Source organism: Canis lupus, chromosome 25 (genome assembly GCF_011100685.1).
Source record: "Canis lupus familiaris isolate Mischka breed German Shepherd chromosome 25, alternate assembly UU_Cfam_GSD_1.0, whole genome shotgun sequence".
Lineage (NCBI taxonomy): Eukaryota > Metazoa > Chordata > Mammalia > Carnivora > Canidae > Canis > Canis lupus.
The window spans coordinates 11,288,832-11,304,483 of NC_049246.1; the positions used below are offsets into that span (position 1 = coordinate 11,288,832).

A 15,652-nucleotide genomic window follows, 5' to 3' on the forward strand; every position below is an offset into this window, starting at 1 on the left:
CCCTGTGAAGTGTTGCAGAAGGCCAATGCTGATGGCTTCTCCTTGGGAGGGAGCCTGGGAGTGACAGGCAGCTCTGAAACGAGGCAGAGGGGCACTTTCACACTCCCAGTGTGTCCCAGACTGTGACCTGTGCTCAGGGATCTGTGGGAGAAGGATCAGCTGTCAGCTTCCAGCAATCCGTACTTACTAACTGTTCAGGGGATGCTGTGGTTTCCCAGGGGCGGGGTTTGGTAGAGGAAAGGACCCAGGGAGAGTGGTGAGGAACCCTGGAAACATAGAAGGGGCAGGTGAAGCCAGCAGGGAGCAGTGACTCCACGAGGTCTTCGACTCAGGCTCCGGGGCGGGGGCGCCAGGTGTGGGTTCGTTTCCTGCACGGGGCGGAGGGTTGCAGGGACCTATCCTTGCTCCTCCAGCCATAGGTGTGGCAACTTCGAGGTTGCCCAACGTTCCCAGGCCGGGAGGAGTCCAGACCTGGTCCGGTTGAGGAGTTATCACAGTCCCTTTTTATCAAGACCGACCAATCACCTGGCAGGTTCCAATAGAACTATTTTTCAAACTAGCGGTGTTTCCAAAGACAGGACTGGGCTCTCTGTGGAGTCTAGGACGATTTCAGCCTTTGAGGTAATGGAGACATAATTGAACAACGAGGAATTAATGTCATTGCAAATGATCTAGTGCCTCAAGTTCATTTCATGGGTTTTGTTCGAAGAGCAGCAGTCACTCATCTTGCGTGGCCAGCTGCCGTCAGAAAGATTTTGTTCTTTTTCGAGAGTATTTAGGAAATAAAGCTCAAGTGCTCGGCCCCTGCAAGTTGAAGGAGCAGTTTCACGCCTCAGCTTTTGACAAGGTACCACGATGCTATTCGTTGTTTTGCTTCTAGGAAGCGGAGGGTTTAGGAAACGACTTGGGCGGGCGCATCCCCGCGGCTGAGAGGACACAGACGTGCTCCCCTGGGACCCGAGAGGCTTCTCGGTCTTCCCGAAGGTGCCGGTCCCTGTGCGGAGGGTCCCCGGCGCCCTCCTAGACGCGGGGACACTCAGGGGGGTCTGGGGTGGCGGGGCCGGGCGGGGAGGACGAGGACGAGGAGGGAGCCGGACTGCGCCTCACTCCTCCGTGCCAAGGACACCGTCGCGGGGGCGCGGCCGGCTTCCCACGGATCGGACTTTCCGCCCCCGGGGCCGGGCGGCGCAGCTCCAACCCGGTCCCCCTTCCCCGCTTCGGGCGGCCCCCAAAGGCTGAGTAAGCGGGCGGAGGGAGGGAGGGGGCAGGGAGGCTGCGAGGATTTCCTGAGCGCTGCGGGGAGGAGGAGGGGACCCGGGCGGGAGGGCCGGGAGCGAGGACCCTGAACCTGCCGCGGCCGCCTCCGGGCCGAGCAGCCGGCGCCTCCCCGCGAGCGCTCGCCCGCCGCCCGCCGCCCGCCGCGCCCCCGCCGCCCGCCCCCGGCGGCCCCCGCCCCGCTCGGGAGCCGTAGGGAATCGGGTCCCGGAGGAAGAGGGTAGGTGGGGAGGCGGATGAGGGGTGGGGGACCCCTTGACGTCACTGGAAGGAGGTGCCGGGGTAGGAAGTGGGCTGGGGAAAGTTTATAAATCGCCCCCGCCCTCGGCTCCTCGGAATCGAGGTCCGCGGAAGGCTCGGAGCGCGCCTGGCGGACACTCCTGCGGCTCCTCCCCGGCGGCGGCGGCGGCGGCGGCGGCTCGGAGCGGGCTCCGGGACGGGCTCGGGAGCGGGGGCGCAGCGGCCGGAGGACGCCGAGCTGCGAGGATTACCCGGGAGGTGGTGGTCTCCCCGGCTGGAGCCGCGGCGCGGGGACTCGGGGCGCTCGGGGCGCTCGGGGCGCAGGACCGGGGGGCGCGCGAGCCGGGTTCGGGCGCTGTGGCCCGCGAGCAGCGCGGGGACCGGGCGGGCAGGCCGCGTCACGCTCACCATGGTCAGCTGCCGGGACACCGGGGTCCTGCTGTGCGCGCTGCTTGGCGGCCTGCTGCTCACAGGTGAGGCTCGCGCGGGGCCCGGAGGGGGCGGCAGGCGGGCACACCCTGGGGGCCGGGGCCGGGAACGGGGCCGGGGCCGGGCGCACGCGGGGAGGGGAAGCCGCGGCCGCCAGCAGCCAGCCTCGCCGGGAGCCTGGGACCCGGCTGTCGAGGGCACGCCCGGGGCGGTGGCGCCCTCGTCTTCCGTCGGGCAGGCGGTGCGGGCACCTCGGGGAGCGGCTGGCGGAGGCCGGCGGGCATCGCCGCCCCGAACTGCTGCTGGCGCCGAGCTCGGGGACGCGTCGGGTGGCCTTTGGCGGCCGCAGTCGCCGATGCGGGCCTCCCAGCCCGGCAGCCAGGGCACCAGGCTTGGGGGACGCCGCGCCCCGGACCGGCCCGACCCCCACAGCCTGCTCCCAGGCGGCCCGGCGCGGGTCGGCGGGGCCCACCGGAGCGCGAAGCCGCGGCTTCCCCAAGGTCCGCGAGGCCGCCGCGGGCTGCGCCGAGGCCCCGGCGTTGGTGCCGCTGGGCACCGGCCAGCACATCTTGCCTCCAGCGCGGAGGAGGAGAGCCCACCCGGACGAGGTCGCGGGCCTGCCAGGACCAGACAGCTCCCAGGAGATGGCAAACGGCTGGGGTCCAACGACCCACTCCGGGTCCCCGGGCCCGAATGCCCCCAGGAATGTTCAGCAGCTTCTGCTCCCCGCGGCGTGGCGACCGCCGGGCCGAGCGCGCTGCGCGCCGCCACCCCAGTGGGGCCTCCGCGGCGGGTCCAGCGCAGGTCGCCGACCTGAGTGAACCTGACCGACCAGGGCGCTCGAGAACCAAATACCGTTAAGTTTCAGGACTGCAGGCCTGATCTCTCCATTCCGAGAGAAGAGAGGGAGGACGGTTTGGACCAAAGATGCGGTCTGAGGAATCCGTGAGGTCCACCCCTTGGCTGGGGATTCGGGAAACGAGCGGCAGGACCGCCCGGGGCCAGGAGGTTACGCCGCCCTTGGTGTGGAGGTTCCCCCGCTCGGGGTCAAAGCCCGAGGGGACCTGGGGTCCCAGACTCGCCTTTGCTGCCCGTTGGGCTGAGAGGCCAAGCGCCCTCCGGACCAGTGCCCCCGGGCGCAGAGAGCCTTATTTCCGAGTGCCTTTCTTTTAAGGATCCTGGAGAGAAGGTAAAATAATGAAATGAAATACAGTAGCATTGAAAAGTTATTGTAGTCCTTCCGGGGAAGGAAAAAGTCAGTAGGGCTGGGCATATCTTTTTAAATGCTTGTTAAACCCTCAAAGTACTAACTTAAAAAAAAAAAAAGATTCTTTCTCAGTGGGAGGAGTATTTAGATCGTCCGTTTCTGAATAACAATAGTTGCAATTAGATTGGCGAAACCATTGAACTGACCGGCAGGCGTTGTCCTAATGTCTGAGAACTTGCTGTAATAAGTTGGGAAAGTCGGTAACAACTATTTTTTAAATGAAATACTGCTTTTCTTTGACAAAAATACTTTTTTGTTGTTGTTTTGAAAAGCCGCTTACATTTAAGTATAGTTGCTCAGAGCGCTTAAATAACTTCTGAAGTGCCTTCGCCTTTTATGTAAAGGTAAATCCAGGTAAATTCCTGTGAATCCAAAAAATGGAGGGAAAAGTGTGTGTTTCATTGCTTTTCTGCTTCACACATAAACATCTTTACTGTTGTTTCAAAAGCGGTAATCACCAGTATAGTTCTGTTGGTGATTAGGCGCAATTTAAATCAGTGGAAGCTTATCAGAAACCTGAGCAAGATTCCCTTGAGATCTTTTTAAGGTTTTATTTTCCTTAAACGAGGCAGAAATGTTAGGACTCTTCTGTGACTTAAAAAAAAAAAAATTGTTTATGTGTTACAACAAGAAAGCAAGACAAAACATTAGCAAGGTGAGAACCTCTTTACCTGCTGGTTTAGGAGTGTGGTTTCACTGGTTGGGATGCGTAATTGTTAAAGCATGACTTTGTAGACCGCCGGCTTCTGGCTGGTTAACAGACAAATCACAGTAAAACAGCTGCTTTCCTTGTAAATCGCATCAGGGCTTTCAGACTGAACTGAGGGCTAGTGGTGTCCAGAAAGAGGCCAAGTCTCTGCCTTGTGGTTTTAATCAGGAATCTGCTCACCTTCAGGTGCTCTCTAACCTTTGAATATTTGTGAGTTATTAATATTTTGAGCGTGTGTGTGAATGTGTGTGCATGCACGGAGGTATAAAATAACCAGAGGCTCAATCAGACAAAAAGATAATGCATTTCCCCCTAAAGATTACATTTACCTTCTTCCAAATACCTTGAGAAATTAAAAGATGACTGCAATTCAGATATTTTCAAGTCTTCTATATTGCGATCTTTCTCTCTAAAAATTATACCTCCCTTCCTCTGGCTCAGTCTCATTTTTCTTACTTTTTAAGTCACCCTGTCCATGATTAAAGCCACAGACCCCCCCCCTTTTTTTTCTGTCCCCATTTTTGGAGGGGGGGGGCGTGTGTTTGAACAGCTGACATTTACAGTTTGCTATAACTAACTGGAAATGCAACACTTCTGAATCTTGTGAGGGAGAAAAAGCTACATTAATAATGTTAAAGTGTGCCTGAAGATAAGACTCATATCCAAATAGAATGTAATAAATCTTTCAAAATAAGGATTTTACATGACATAGTTTTACATGACAAGGTTTGTTGTTTTCTCAAAGGTTTTGGAAGCCACCACACTTTTTTGGTGGTGCTTTTCTGTATTGCATATTTGAAATATTAATTAGTTAGCACCTTTGGCAGTCCTTGGAGTTTTCCATCCGACACGTGTTGCAGATGAACTGTAGGTGGTCACCTGCCCTAGTTCCTTAATATTTTTACCTTGTTTGTTTACTGTTATTTTAAATTTTTTTCTTTATCTGTTGAAAATTCTGTAACAGGCTATCCAGCTCCTCTTCCAGGGATAACTCCGTGTATTTTTCGTTTTCTTATGTGAAAGTCAGAAGTTAGAATAGATGCCTATTTCTAAGGCACCTTTCCAAATATTTAAGCGAATGAGTCCAAGGAATAGGCTCAACTTGTTGTGTGTCTCTTTCTCCTCCCCAACGCCTTTATGCATTTGCATATAAAATGGCTGATAAACCCAGTAATGCCAGAGTTGAGTGTGTAAAGAACTGGGTGTCACCGGCTATCAGTAATCACATTGCGTTTTTTTTGTTTTTTTTTTTTTTGTCTTCCATCACCTGGTTAACTCGCTCTTTGATGGGTTGCAAGAGCTAAGCTGTTAGAAGCTGTCTGAACCAGCAGTAATCATAGGCTTCTTTTTCTTTTACAAACAGAATATGTAACTCTATGAAGTAAAACTCTACCTCCTAACTCTGGTTACATTACCTCTTCTAAGGCTGTTAGTCATTTCAACTCAGAAGAATTTCTTGGGTTTTATTTGGTTTTTTGTTGTTTAATTCTCAGTTTTTTGACTCAAAAAGAACTTCATTCTAAAAATTTCAAATTGCAGGGTTGCCCCGGTGGTTCAGCTGTTTAGCGCTGCCTTCAGCCCCGGGTGTAATCCTGGAGACCTGGGATCGAGTCCCACCTCGGGCTCCCTGCATGGAGCCTGCTTCTCCCTCTGCCTGTGTTTCTGCTTCTCTCTCTGTGTGTCTTTCATGAATAAATAAATAAAATCTTAAAAATAAATAAATAAAAATTTCAAATTACAACAGGGATACTAAGCCTCTTATTTAAAACTGGACCTATTTTATATGCTCTTTTAGAACAAACCAAATAATCACTTTGTTCTCCTCACCAGAAAAGTATTGAGACATTCAAAATCCACTTTGAACATATGTAATATAGCAGTTGGAAATATATTGCCAAAAAAATGGGTTTTATATTGACCAAAAAAAATGCAGCGTCCTTGAGAGGGTTTTTGCCAGGTTGTGGCTGATGTTTCCTCTGGCTTGGGAAGTTCTGCAAAGCACGAGCAAACTGAGATGTGTATGCGAGCAGGCCTAAGAATGGAGAGAAAGTGGAAGAAGCCCTCTTGGCACTTGGGTGTTAAATGCAGAGCTTGCTGACTATAGGTTTCTGGTACAGTTGCATGGTTAGGAGTTTATTGGATATCAAGTAAATAGAACTTTTCAGAGTACTTGTCATTGTGGAGAGGTGAGGGAAGGACATGTGAAATGATACCAGACCTTCTTATTTTTTCTTTAAACGAAAATATATTATTAGGAGTGGTTAAAAGCATTAAAAACATCTGTTGCATTGCTTTAGATAATTTAATAGGACAGGACAGTCCATTCCGTTCCAATGGTTTTAGTGTACTGGTGAGGCTTGTAAGGAATGACAAGATCTCCTACCAAATGCTTTCCAGGATCATTGTTGATTCCTCACGCACTTGGGTGCCTTGGAAATTGCATGCTGCTGATGACATTACTGGATTTTATACCAGATTGAGGGAGGGAAAAGGAAATGGGAGGAATGGGGTAATTGAGGGAGGGATTGAGAGGAAAGCCTCTGGTTTAGCATCTGGGACTTCAGGGGGGTTTCATTAAGGAAATGGTTCCATTGAGTCTGCTGAAGATAGTGGACTAGATTTCCTGCATTGCTGCTGGGCGGATGTGGGGGGATGTCAAGAATTCCTGGGGATTTCCCATCAGTCTTGGTAAGCTGGATGCCTGAGAGCCATATCTCATTATTGCTCCTTTTCTTGATTTTTGAGCTCCTTTCGAGACCTGATCTTGTCTCCCAGACATATAGGTTGTGAAAGCTAGATGTAATCTCATAGATCCAACGTTCTCATTTCAAAGATGAGAAAACCCACCCCGGCCTGGTAGTCTTCTTCCCCCAGGGGCAGGAGCCGGCTAGTGGCAGACCCAGTCGTAGAACCTGCTGTTCACAGTACAGATAACATTTCTTCTTCGTTTCTCTTTCCTCCAACCCAAGCAGAGTAGAGGTGTTCAGAAATTTGTTGAATGACTTTATTGCAGTGCTAATGTTTCTATTTTAAATGCTGGCATCTTTTGCAAAGATGAAATCTTCCTGTTTTCTTAAAGCCCACAAGGAGCTTAGATTAAGAATATCAAAATTATGGCTGCTTAGTAGTACACTGATCCATATGGTGAGCAAACTAATTCTCCTCGTGACCCTTCTTTTGAACTGCTATGCCAAGCTGTGGCCAAAGTAGTTGCAGCCTACATCACCGGCCTCGTTTCTCCCCACTTCCCTCCACATACTCTGTGACCCAGCTAACACAAACCCTTCCTCACTCAAAGAACTTACTCACCCTTCTCAGGATAGGCCTTGTGCATTTGTCACTCTGTGTTCATACTGTTTGCCTGCAAGATCCTTTCCCTGCCTCCGCATTTCCTCCTCTGCCTTTCAAAGCCTTCCAAAGATCAGAAATCACAATCTCTTTGAATTCCTCCTTATAATTACAGACAAAATTTATGTTTTCTTCTCCTATATGTTCCCTCCTCTATACAGCCCTGATATATATCCTTTCTAGTTCTCACCTTGTGTCATGACTCTTCTGTCAATGTGTCTGTCTCCTTGCCCTCTGATCCCTGGCACCTAGTATAACGCCTGGCATGGAGGGCCTTAGTAAGTGCTAGAATGAATAATTATGTAGCCCCACTACTATTTCAAAGCAGCAAGCTCTCAGGGCCAGATATGAATTTGTCCCAGTATGTGAATGTACTCCTGCCTGTCCAATTGGCCTCAGTTATAGTGAATTCCTCACAGGGATGGCTCCCCATAGAGAATGTTGGTCTGCAGTGATAACTTTGCAGTAAGTGTCTAAGAGGAAGGAAATCAGCTGGGATCTTCAACTCTCTGAGACCTCTCTCTCTTGTAATCCTCTCTTTTGTCCTGATGCTTTACTGGGGACTCTGCGCATGCCCACAAAATTATAAGACAGTCTTCTCAGAGTGTGTTCCTTGGTTCAGCAGCAGCAGCAGCATCCCCCCGGACAACTTAATGAATCAGAGAGCCTGTATATTCATAAAGTCCACCGATGTTTTGTTTGCACATTAAAAATGGAGAAGCACAGGGATCCCTGGGTGGCGCAGCGGTTTAGCGCCTGCCTTTGGCCCAGGGCGCGATCCTGGAGACCTGGGATCGAATCCCACGTCGGGCTCCCGGTGCATGGAGCCTGCTTCTCCCTCTGCCTATGTCTCTGCCTCTCTCTCTCTCTGTGACTATCATAAATAAAAATAAAAAAAGTTTAAAAAAATAAAAATGGAGAAGCACAGATTTTAGTAAAGGATTCTTAGCTCTGGTGTCAGGATCTAATTAGTTTTTTTTATCAACCACCCTAGTGATGACCTGTGACCTGTGTGGCTAAGGGACTAGACCTGGGCCAGCTAGGAGCCTCTTTTGGCTCCCACATTGTTCTTCTTGTGTCCTGTCTTCTCCTGGGACACCTGGGTCCTTCTTCAAGACTCTTTTTATGAAATCTTAGACTTGGCTTGGACCTGTAATCCAAGTAAAAACAGAGGTAGTGGGTGAACAAGTAAACAGAGTGAGTGGCAAGATCAAGTTCTTAGAAAATGCAGACTCGGTGAAAAATCATAAAAATGACATTAAATAGATAGCAGTCAACCATAAATAAAAGTTTTATGAGGCATTTGCTTTCAGAAAAAATTATTTGGTGACATCAAGCAGCGAAGGTAAGTGTCCTCTGAATCTTGGTTGTCAGGAAGGCATCACTGTCTCATTATGTCTTGCTACTCTGATAGCACGTTTTTTGTTTTGTTTTGTTTTGTTCTGTTTGTGCTTCTTACTGGGATGAAATTCAATGTGTTTTGTGCTTGTTCTTCCTCGTCTCTTACAGCAAATCTTGGCAAATGCTTTTGTCCTTTCACAGATTACCATATTGCCTACAGGCACTTTTTCTCAGCCTGGTCTTCTAACCTATTTAACTGATGGAGTGTGAATGAATTTCCTTTCAAGCTACAGACACACCCATGTGGTCCCCAGAAGCAAAGCTGTAACAATGGTCAGATGCTTGTGTTGCAAGAGGCCTGAAGTGAACCTTATATAAATGAAAAAAGCCTTTGCTTTCATTAGACACAAAGATGAAAGCATTTAAACTTCTGTGAAGCTCTTTGCCTCTTGCTAGGGCCATGGTCCCCCGTGTTGACCCTACATTAGAATCATCTGGGGAGCTTTTAAACCTACCTTGCCCTGGCTGTACCCCTTACCGATTTAATAACAATCTCTTGAGTGGGAACCAGGCACCAGTAATTTATAAAGCTCCCAGGTGATTTCAGTGGGCGGAAGAGGTTAAGAACCTCCTATTTTATCATCCATCTGAATCACCTGGAGAGCTTGCTGCGTTAGAGTGCTGAGCTCCACCCCAGAGTTTCTGAGGTGGAAAAAATGCAAATTATTGGCCCTTTGGCCTGGGGTGGGGCCAATAATTTGCATTTCGAGCAAGTTCCCTTGTTGTCGCTGTTGCACCTCATGCCGAGACCACTTGTTGAGAGCCACTGCCCTACAGGCTGGTTGAAGAGACCTGGCCACCTTGGAGACCCAGTGCCAATCTGTAAAAGGCTCTAAGTCCTCACTAGACATATAACAAAGTAGAGGAAACTATTTACAAGAATTCCTATTTACAAGAATGCCAGGAAGGGTATGTGTTAGTAGTGTGGCAGAAGGAATATTAGGGTAAAGTGCTTGGGGCACACAACAAACAAAAGTGGCAAAATTGCCTTCTGAGGAAGGTGGATCCGGTTGGTGTGGGTGGGGTATGTGAGTTAGGAGTCAGACTGAATTGCAGGTGTAGACAGTAGAGCTAATAGTAGTTCTTCTCTGCCTTATGCCTCAGAACGCTCAGGCTTTCATCTGTATAAATATTGCTAAGTGTCTACAGGGTCCTACTGAAAGGGCCATGCCATTGACCTGTCCTGGGCACCCAAGTACCTCGGGCCAGCCCTGCCACACTCCGGGATCCCCATGCAATGCGGCCTGAAGCCTCATGATGCTTTGCCTCCATAACTGAGCTGCTTGGCCTGTGTTTCCTTTGCTGGGATCAGTGTCTGCCACTTGGGTGGCTGAATTCTATGTGCTGGTTCTGCTGACTTTCATGGTGTTCCAGAGGTCTGTCCCCACTGGTTAGTGAGAAGAGTTTGCTGCTTGGCCAGAAACAGAGCTGGCCTCTCGTGCAGAACCATGTGCTGGAAACTTTCTTGTGAAACATCAAGAATCCAAGTTGTATCTCCTTCCCTGAGAGCACCTAAGGGTACCTCTGGGGCATTGGAGGCTGAATGCTATGTGTGCTCCACTTGGATGCTTAATGTTCAAATATAGAAAGAACATATCTGGGGCACCTGGGTGGCTCAGTGGTTGAGTGTCTGCCTTCAGCTCAGGTCGTGATCGCAGGGTCCTGCGCTTGGGTCCTGCGTTGGAGGGGAGCCTGCTTCTCCCTCTGCCCACATCTCTGCCTCTCTCTGTGTCTCTCATGAATAAATAAATAAAACCTTTAAAAAAGAAAGAAAAAAGAAAGAAAGAAAGAAAGAAAGAAAGAAAGAAAGAAAGAAAGAAAGAAAGAAAGAAAGAAAATATCCTTTACCCACTCCCACTGCTGAATCACTGCTTCTGAAGGGCTAACTCAGGATTGCATTTGTATCTGTCATCTATTGCTATGTGATAGGTTGCCCCAAAACTCACTGGCCTTAAACAATAATTCATTATGCGTTCTGAGTCTGTGGATTAGGAATTTGGGCGGAGCTCAACTGAGTGATCTTTCCCTCAGGGCCTAGCTGGATCCCTCATGCAGCTGTCCTTCATTTGGCATTGCCACTAGGCCCTTGCCACTGCCTATTGCTGGGTCTCCCCTCCACACACGGAGTTTTGCCATTCGTTGGTATAGCTCAGGTTTCTTTATGTGGAGGCAGGGGCAGAAGCTTCAAGGCCCTTTGAGGTCTGGACTTTGCCTAGACCACTCTGCCCCGTTGGGTTTGCAAAAACAGGTCCTAACCTAGAGTCAAAGGGGGAGGGGAAGAGGCTCCTTTCTTTTTTTTTTTTTTTAAATCTTCCTTTTCTGTAATTTTATTATTTTTTTAAGATTATTTATTTATTCATAGAGACACAGAGAGAGAGGCAGAGACACAGGCAGCGGGAGAGGCAGAGGGAGAGCAGGCTCCATGCAGAGAGCCCACCGCGGGACCGATCCAGGGACTCCAGGATCACACCCTAGGCTGCAGGCGGCGCTAAACCACTGCGCCAGCGGGGCTGCCCAAGAGGCTCCTTTTTTTTTTTTTTTTTTATGGTGAAAAATTTATATTTAGATTTATAGCCGGCTGGACTCAGTTTAGATGATCCCAATTTTGTTGGCAACATCCAAAGCATCATAGTCAGGAGCCAGTCGAACATATGCTTTCTTCTCTCCATCAGGCCTGATCAAGGTGTTGACCTTGGCCACATCAGTGTCATAGAGCTTCTTCACAGCCTGTTTGATCTGGTGCTTGTTGGCCTTGACATCCACAATGAACACAAGTGTGTTGTTGTCTTCTATTTTCTTCATGGCTGACTCAGTAGTTAAGGGGAACTTGATGATGGCAGAGTGATCAAGCTGGTCTCTCCCGGGGGCGCGCTCTCGAGGATATCTGGGCTGCCTGCGGAGACGCAGGGTCTTGGGTGGTGGGAATGTAGGTGACGTGCGGATCTTCTCTTTCTTGTGACTGTGCTGCCTTTCAGCACCGCTCTCTTAGCTTTCAAAGCCTTTGCTTTGGCTTCGGCTTTGGGAGGGGCAGGGGCTTCCTTCTTTGCCTTCCGCCTTCGCCATCTTCGTGAAAGGGATCAAGAGGCTCCTTTCTTGAAGGGGGTTGCTGCACCATACAGTGGCCGTGTTTTTCAATCTACCATACCACTGTTGACATGGTTACCTTTTTCATTTCGGTCTAGATATTAGGCTGGAGTTTGGCCAAGAAAATGATTGTGAATTATTCTTTGGCCCTTCTAAACACTACCTGTGATAGAGACAACTGGTCCAATGGAAGAGCTTCTGTTTCATAAATCTTATGATTGCTACAGAGGCCATGGTTAATGTGTCATGCCTTGTTGGGGCTGCTGGCCTCCTAAGAGTACCATAATACCAGTGAGGAAGCACAGCTGATCTTCAGACTGAGTGTGGGGAGCCCTGCAGCTTCTCTTGACTTATATCATCAAATCTCTGATGCAGCATCTTCTCTGGAGGATGTGAGGAAGCTGAATGCTTTGAGGAAAGGGGAAAGGAGTGGACTGACCCTTATGGATGGTTAGGTACTTTGACTTACATATGCAGTTTGACTCAATCCTCAGAGGTAGGGACAGTACTCTCAAATATGAAGAAACGGAGGCTTACATAAATTAAATACTTTCCCTAAGATCACAGCAGTGGTAAGTAAAGCTGGAATCATCCCAGGCTGATGTGTGTGACTGCCAAGCTCCCCTCCTCCTACCATGCCTTACAGTCTAAATGAAAAGGGGAGAAAGAAAAGAACATCGATGAGAATGTGTTGGTCTTTCCCTTCTTTCAAAACTATCTCTCCTTGGAGCTTTGCCATCTCCAAAGAATGTGAGACGCCGCTGCTACTCCAGCCTGAAGTGGCCTTGGGAGATTCCACTGTTGCGTGCAGGAGACACAAGTAAAGTCTCCATTGAGACTGGATTTTAATCACATGGGTTTTCTTATCAAGGACCTCCCAAAAAATTCAAGTCAGAAGAGGATCCCCTTGAACAATTCAAGTCCATAAGAACCTGATTTTTAGAAAGATGATTTTATTTTAAAAAGAGAGAGAGGTGGGGAGGGGGAGAGGAAGAAGGAGAGAGAAACTCAAGCAGACTGTGCACTGAGCAGGGAGCCTGGCACCAGGCTGAATCTCATGACCCTGAGATCACGACCTGAGCCAAAACTGAGAGTCAGACGCTTGACCGACTATACCACCCAGGAGCGCCTTTTTGTTTATTTCTTAAGAATATGATTTTATATGGGCTTTCAAACTGCTCTCCTCTATGTGGCTTCACATGAGGTCAGATTACATAAAAGGATGGATAAGCCAAACCAGCACTTTGATCCTGGAAAAGTTCTCATCATCAGTGAGATCCTGTGAAGAAGCCAGGGCTGCCCTCTGCCAGATTGCTTCCTAGGAATCAATCAAATTGAGTACACGTTCTCTGTGTACCTTTTAGATCCCAGAAACCTCAAAGACTCAGAACTTTTTCTTAATGAGACTGGAGTATAGGGAAGGACCCTAGTGTGTATTTGACCCCCAGAGCAGATGCCATGCATATTGGGGGAGGGGGAGGATGCATGTACTGAGCCCTTCCTAAGCACAGGCTCTGTACATGGTAGCTCAAATGAACTTCTTCATAACTACCCAATGTGCACACTTTTAACTTTGTTTAATACAGATTGAAACCCCGAGGCTCAGAGAAACCGTGTGGTTTACTGAGGATTACACACTTAGGAGTGTCTAGCCCAGGATTCAAAACAGGTCATTCTGATTTTGAAATTGGTACTCTTTCCACCAACATGTACCCAACATATCTTGAATGACAAAATCTAGGAATTAAGGAAAACCAGAGTTTGGCTTCTGGGGTTTAGAACAAAGAGCTTATGTTTGTGAGAAAAACACAACTGTCTGAGAGCATTCTCCTAGAGGGAGTTACTTTTCAGTGTAGGATGGACACAACACATGCTTTCATTTCTTTTTTCTTTCTTTGTTTCTTTCATCAAAGAAATTTTCAAATATACTATACAAGCAGGGTTAATTATAGTCATCCTGTTGCACATTATATCTCCAGATGATTTACCTTGTTGATTAACAGTCCTCATAACATTTATCAAAAATGGAAGCATTTCTTTCGAGCCCTGTTGTGTCTTGGATCTCTCCTCCCCCACTAGATCATTCCTTTCAGATATTCAAATCTGCAAGAAGTCGAGAAAGAGGAAGAGTGTTTTACTTCTTCCTTGATCAATTAATTGGAGAGGGGCACTTTTTAATACCAGAATATGGCTGTGTTCATCCAAATCTGAGAAAAACCCTGTCCTGCCACCAAACAGTGGAAATGTGGTCCAACGGGTACATGTCTTAGATGAAAATTATAAGGACTGGTGATATATATACTGTTTGATTTTTTTTTTTAATTATTGTTTTCTTTTTCTAAGTTGGCATTAGAGCAACTGAAAGTAGATGTAAACAGAGCAGAAAGGCAGAGCTGTATTAAGGAGATAGCAAACAATTTGAAAAGGCAGTGTAAACTCTTGTTAAGGCATTGCACCTATGATTAATGGTATTGTTTTCTTTTTGGGAAACACTGTTTAGCTCTCTTTTTCCACATAATGTCTCCTGCTGGATCAGATTTTTGTTCTCAGTTTTTTGGAAATGTTTATAGCTTCAAAATCTTTTCCATTGAGAATTCTGCTAGAACTGGACCAAAAAAAAAAAAAAAAAAAAAAAGAATTACATGAGAATTGAGCGATTGTATTGTCCTAGAATGGATCTTGTGTACCTATAACTGCTGGAGGGTTGGAGAATATTTGACACACATCATTGATGTTCAAATTAGCAACGATTTTACCACACGCTTCCCCACCCCATTCTGTTCTCAAAACTGCTGAATGAGAAGTAGCCTATGCAAAATATTTGTCACACAGAGTCACTTGGAAGGCAAATGGGAAATTCGGGAAACTAACACAGGAATTTCTCTCTCACCTTAGCCTGTCTCAACTGACATTGAACTTAATAATTCTATATCTGAATACCTCTTTTTAGGGGCAGTGAAATTCTAAAATGTTGAGATAGAGTTGTTTTGGACTTTGAGTCCAAGCAGATGGGCATGGGATTGCCTTTCTGGAATAATTCACTCACCATTTTGGGAGAATGTTAAAGACAAACTTGCTTGGAAATTTCTTTTAAGGATTATATTTTCTTAGAATGTTCTGGAATGGTATGCTTTCTGGTGTGATTTCATAAGGAAAAGCATGGATCATATCAAATTTGATTCTCCTGATGCCTGTTTCATAACCAGTAATCCTACTAGGTCTATGTGCAACTTTCCATGGAATTCAGGCATGTGTAGACTATTTTTTTTGAAGACTATGTTATTTTGAATATTTTAACAAGTCACTTACAAGGTGCTCAAGAATATTCATCAATTAACCCGTTTTTTTATTTCAAGATGTAAGCATAGTTGTGTTCGTTGTACTATATGTTTGCCGTTGACTGTTTTATTTTGTGAAGTTAACTGAATTTTACTGAAGTGAATCACTTAAGTGTAGAGAAGAATTTATGACTCCCTATGCTCAAAAATATGTCCTTTGAAAACAAGGTATACATAGTTATGAGGTGATCTCTGTTTGTTGACTTAGATAATCTTCTACATTTCTTGGTATTCACCTAATCTACTTGTAGGTGACTCATGACCTAACAGGCTACTCAGGGCTGAGAGCCCTTCAAAAGGAAGTACTTGTTTCTGATTCATCTTCCCAGCTCTGAATCCAGTACAGTACCTGGTACACAGTAATCTCTCAATAAGTGCTGGTTGAACTGACTGTAACGTATCATAGCCATTCCTCTGGATCTCACTTGTAGAAGTCATGGTTCCACATTGGTTCACTTTCTAATTACCTTATATGGAAGTGTGGGTGGAGGAGGTTGATGGAAATATGCCCAAGAGCTGGTAGTCCACCTCCCAGCACATCTGTAATGTTGTGTTCCTTCC

General features: G+C 47.5%; 1 protein-coding gene and 1 pseudogene across 2 annotated transcripts in view; one reads left to right on the forward strand and one right to left on the reverse strand.

Annotated features, from left to right (window-relative positions):
- Nucleotides 1-1,584: 1,584 nt before the first annotated feature.
- Nucleotides 1,585-15,652, forward strand: part of FLT1 (fms related receptor tyrosine kinase 1) — a 178,311-nt gene continuing 164,243 nt past the window's right edge. The window contains exon 1 of one of the 2 annotated variants that reach the window (XM_038573381.1): nucleotides 1,585-1,988. In XM_038573381.1, coding sequence (XP_038429309.1) covers nucleotides 1,925-1,988 — 64 coding nt within the window. In that variant the 5' untranslated portion in view covers nucleotides 1,585-1,924. The remainder of the gene's footprint in view (nucleotides 1,989-15,652) is intronic. The other variant, XM_038573380.1, reaches the window with a different exon arrangement.
- On the reverse strand, nucleotides 11,259-15,529 carry LOC119877546 (annotated as a pseudogene).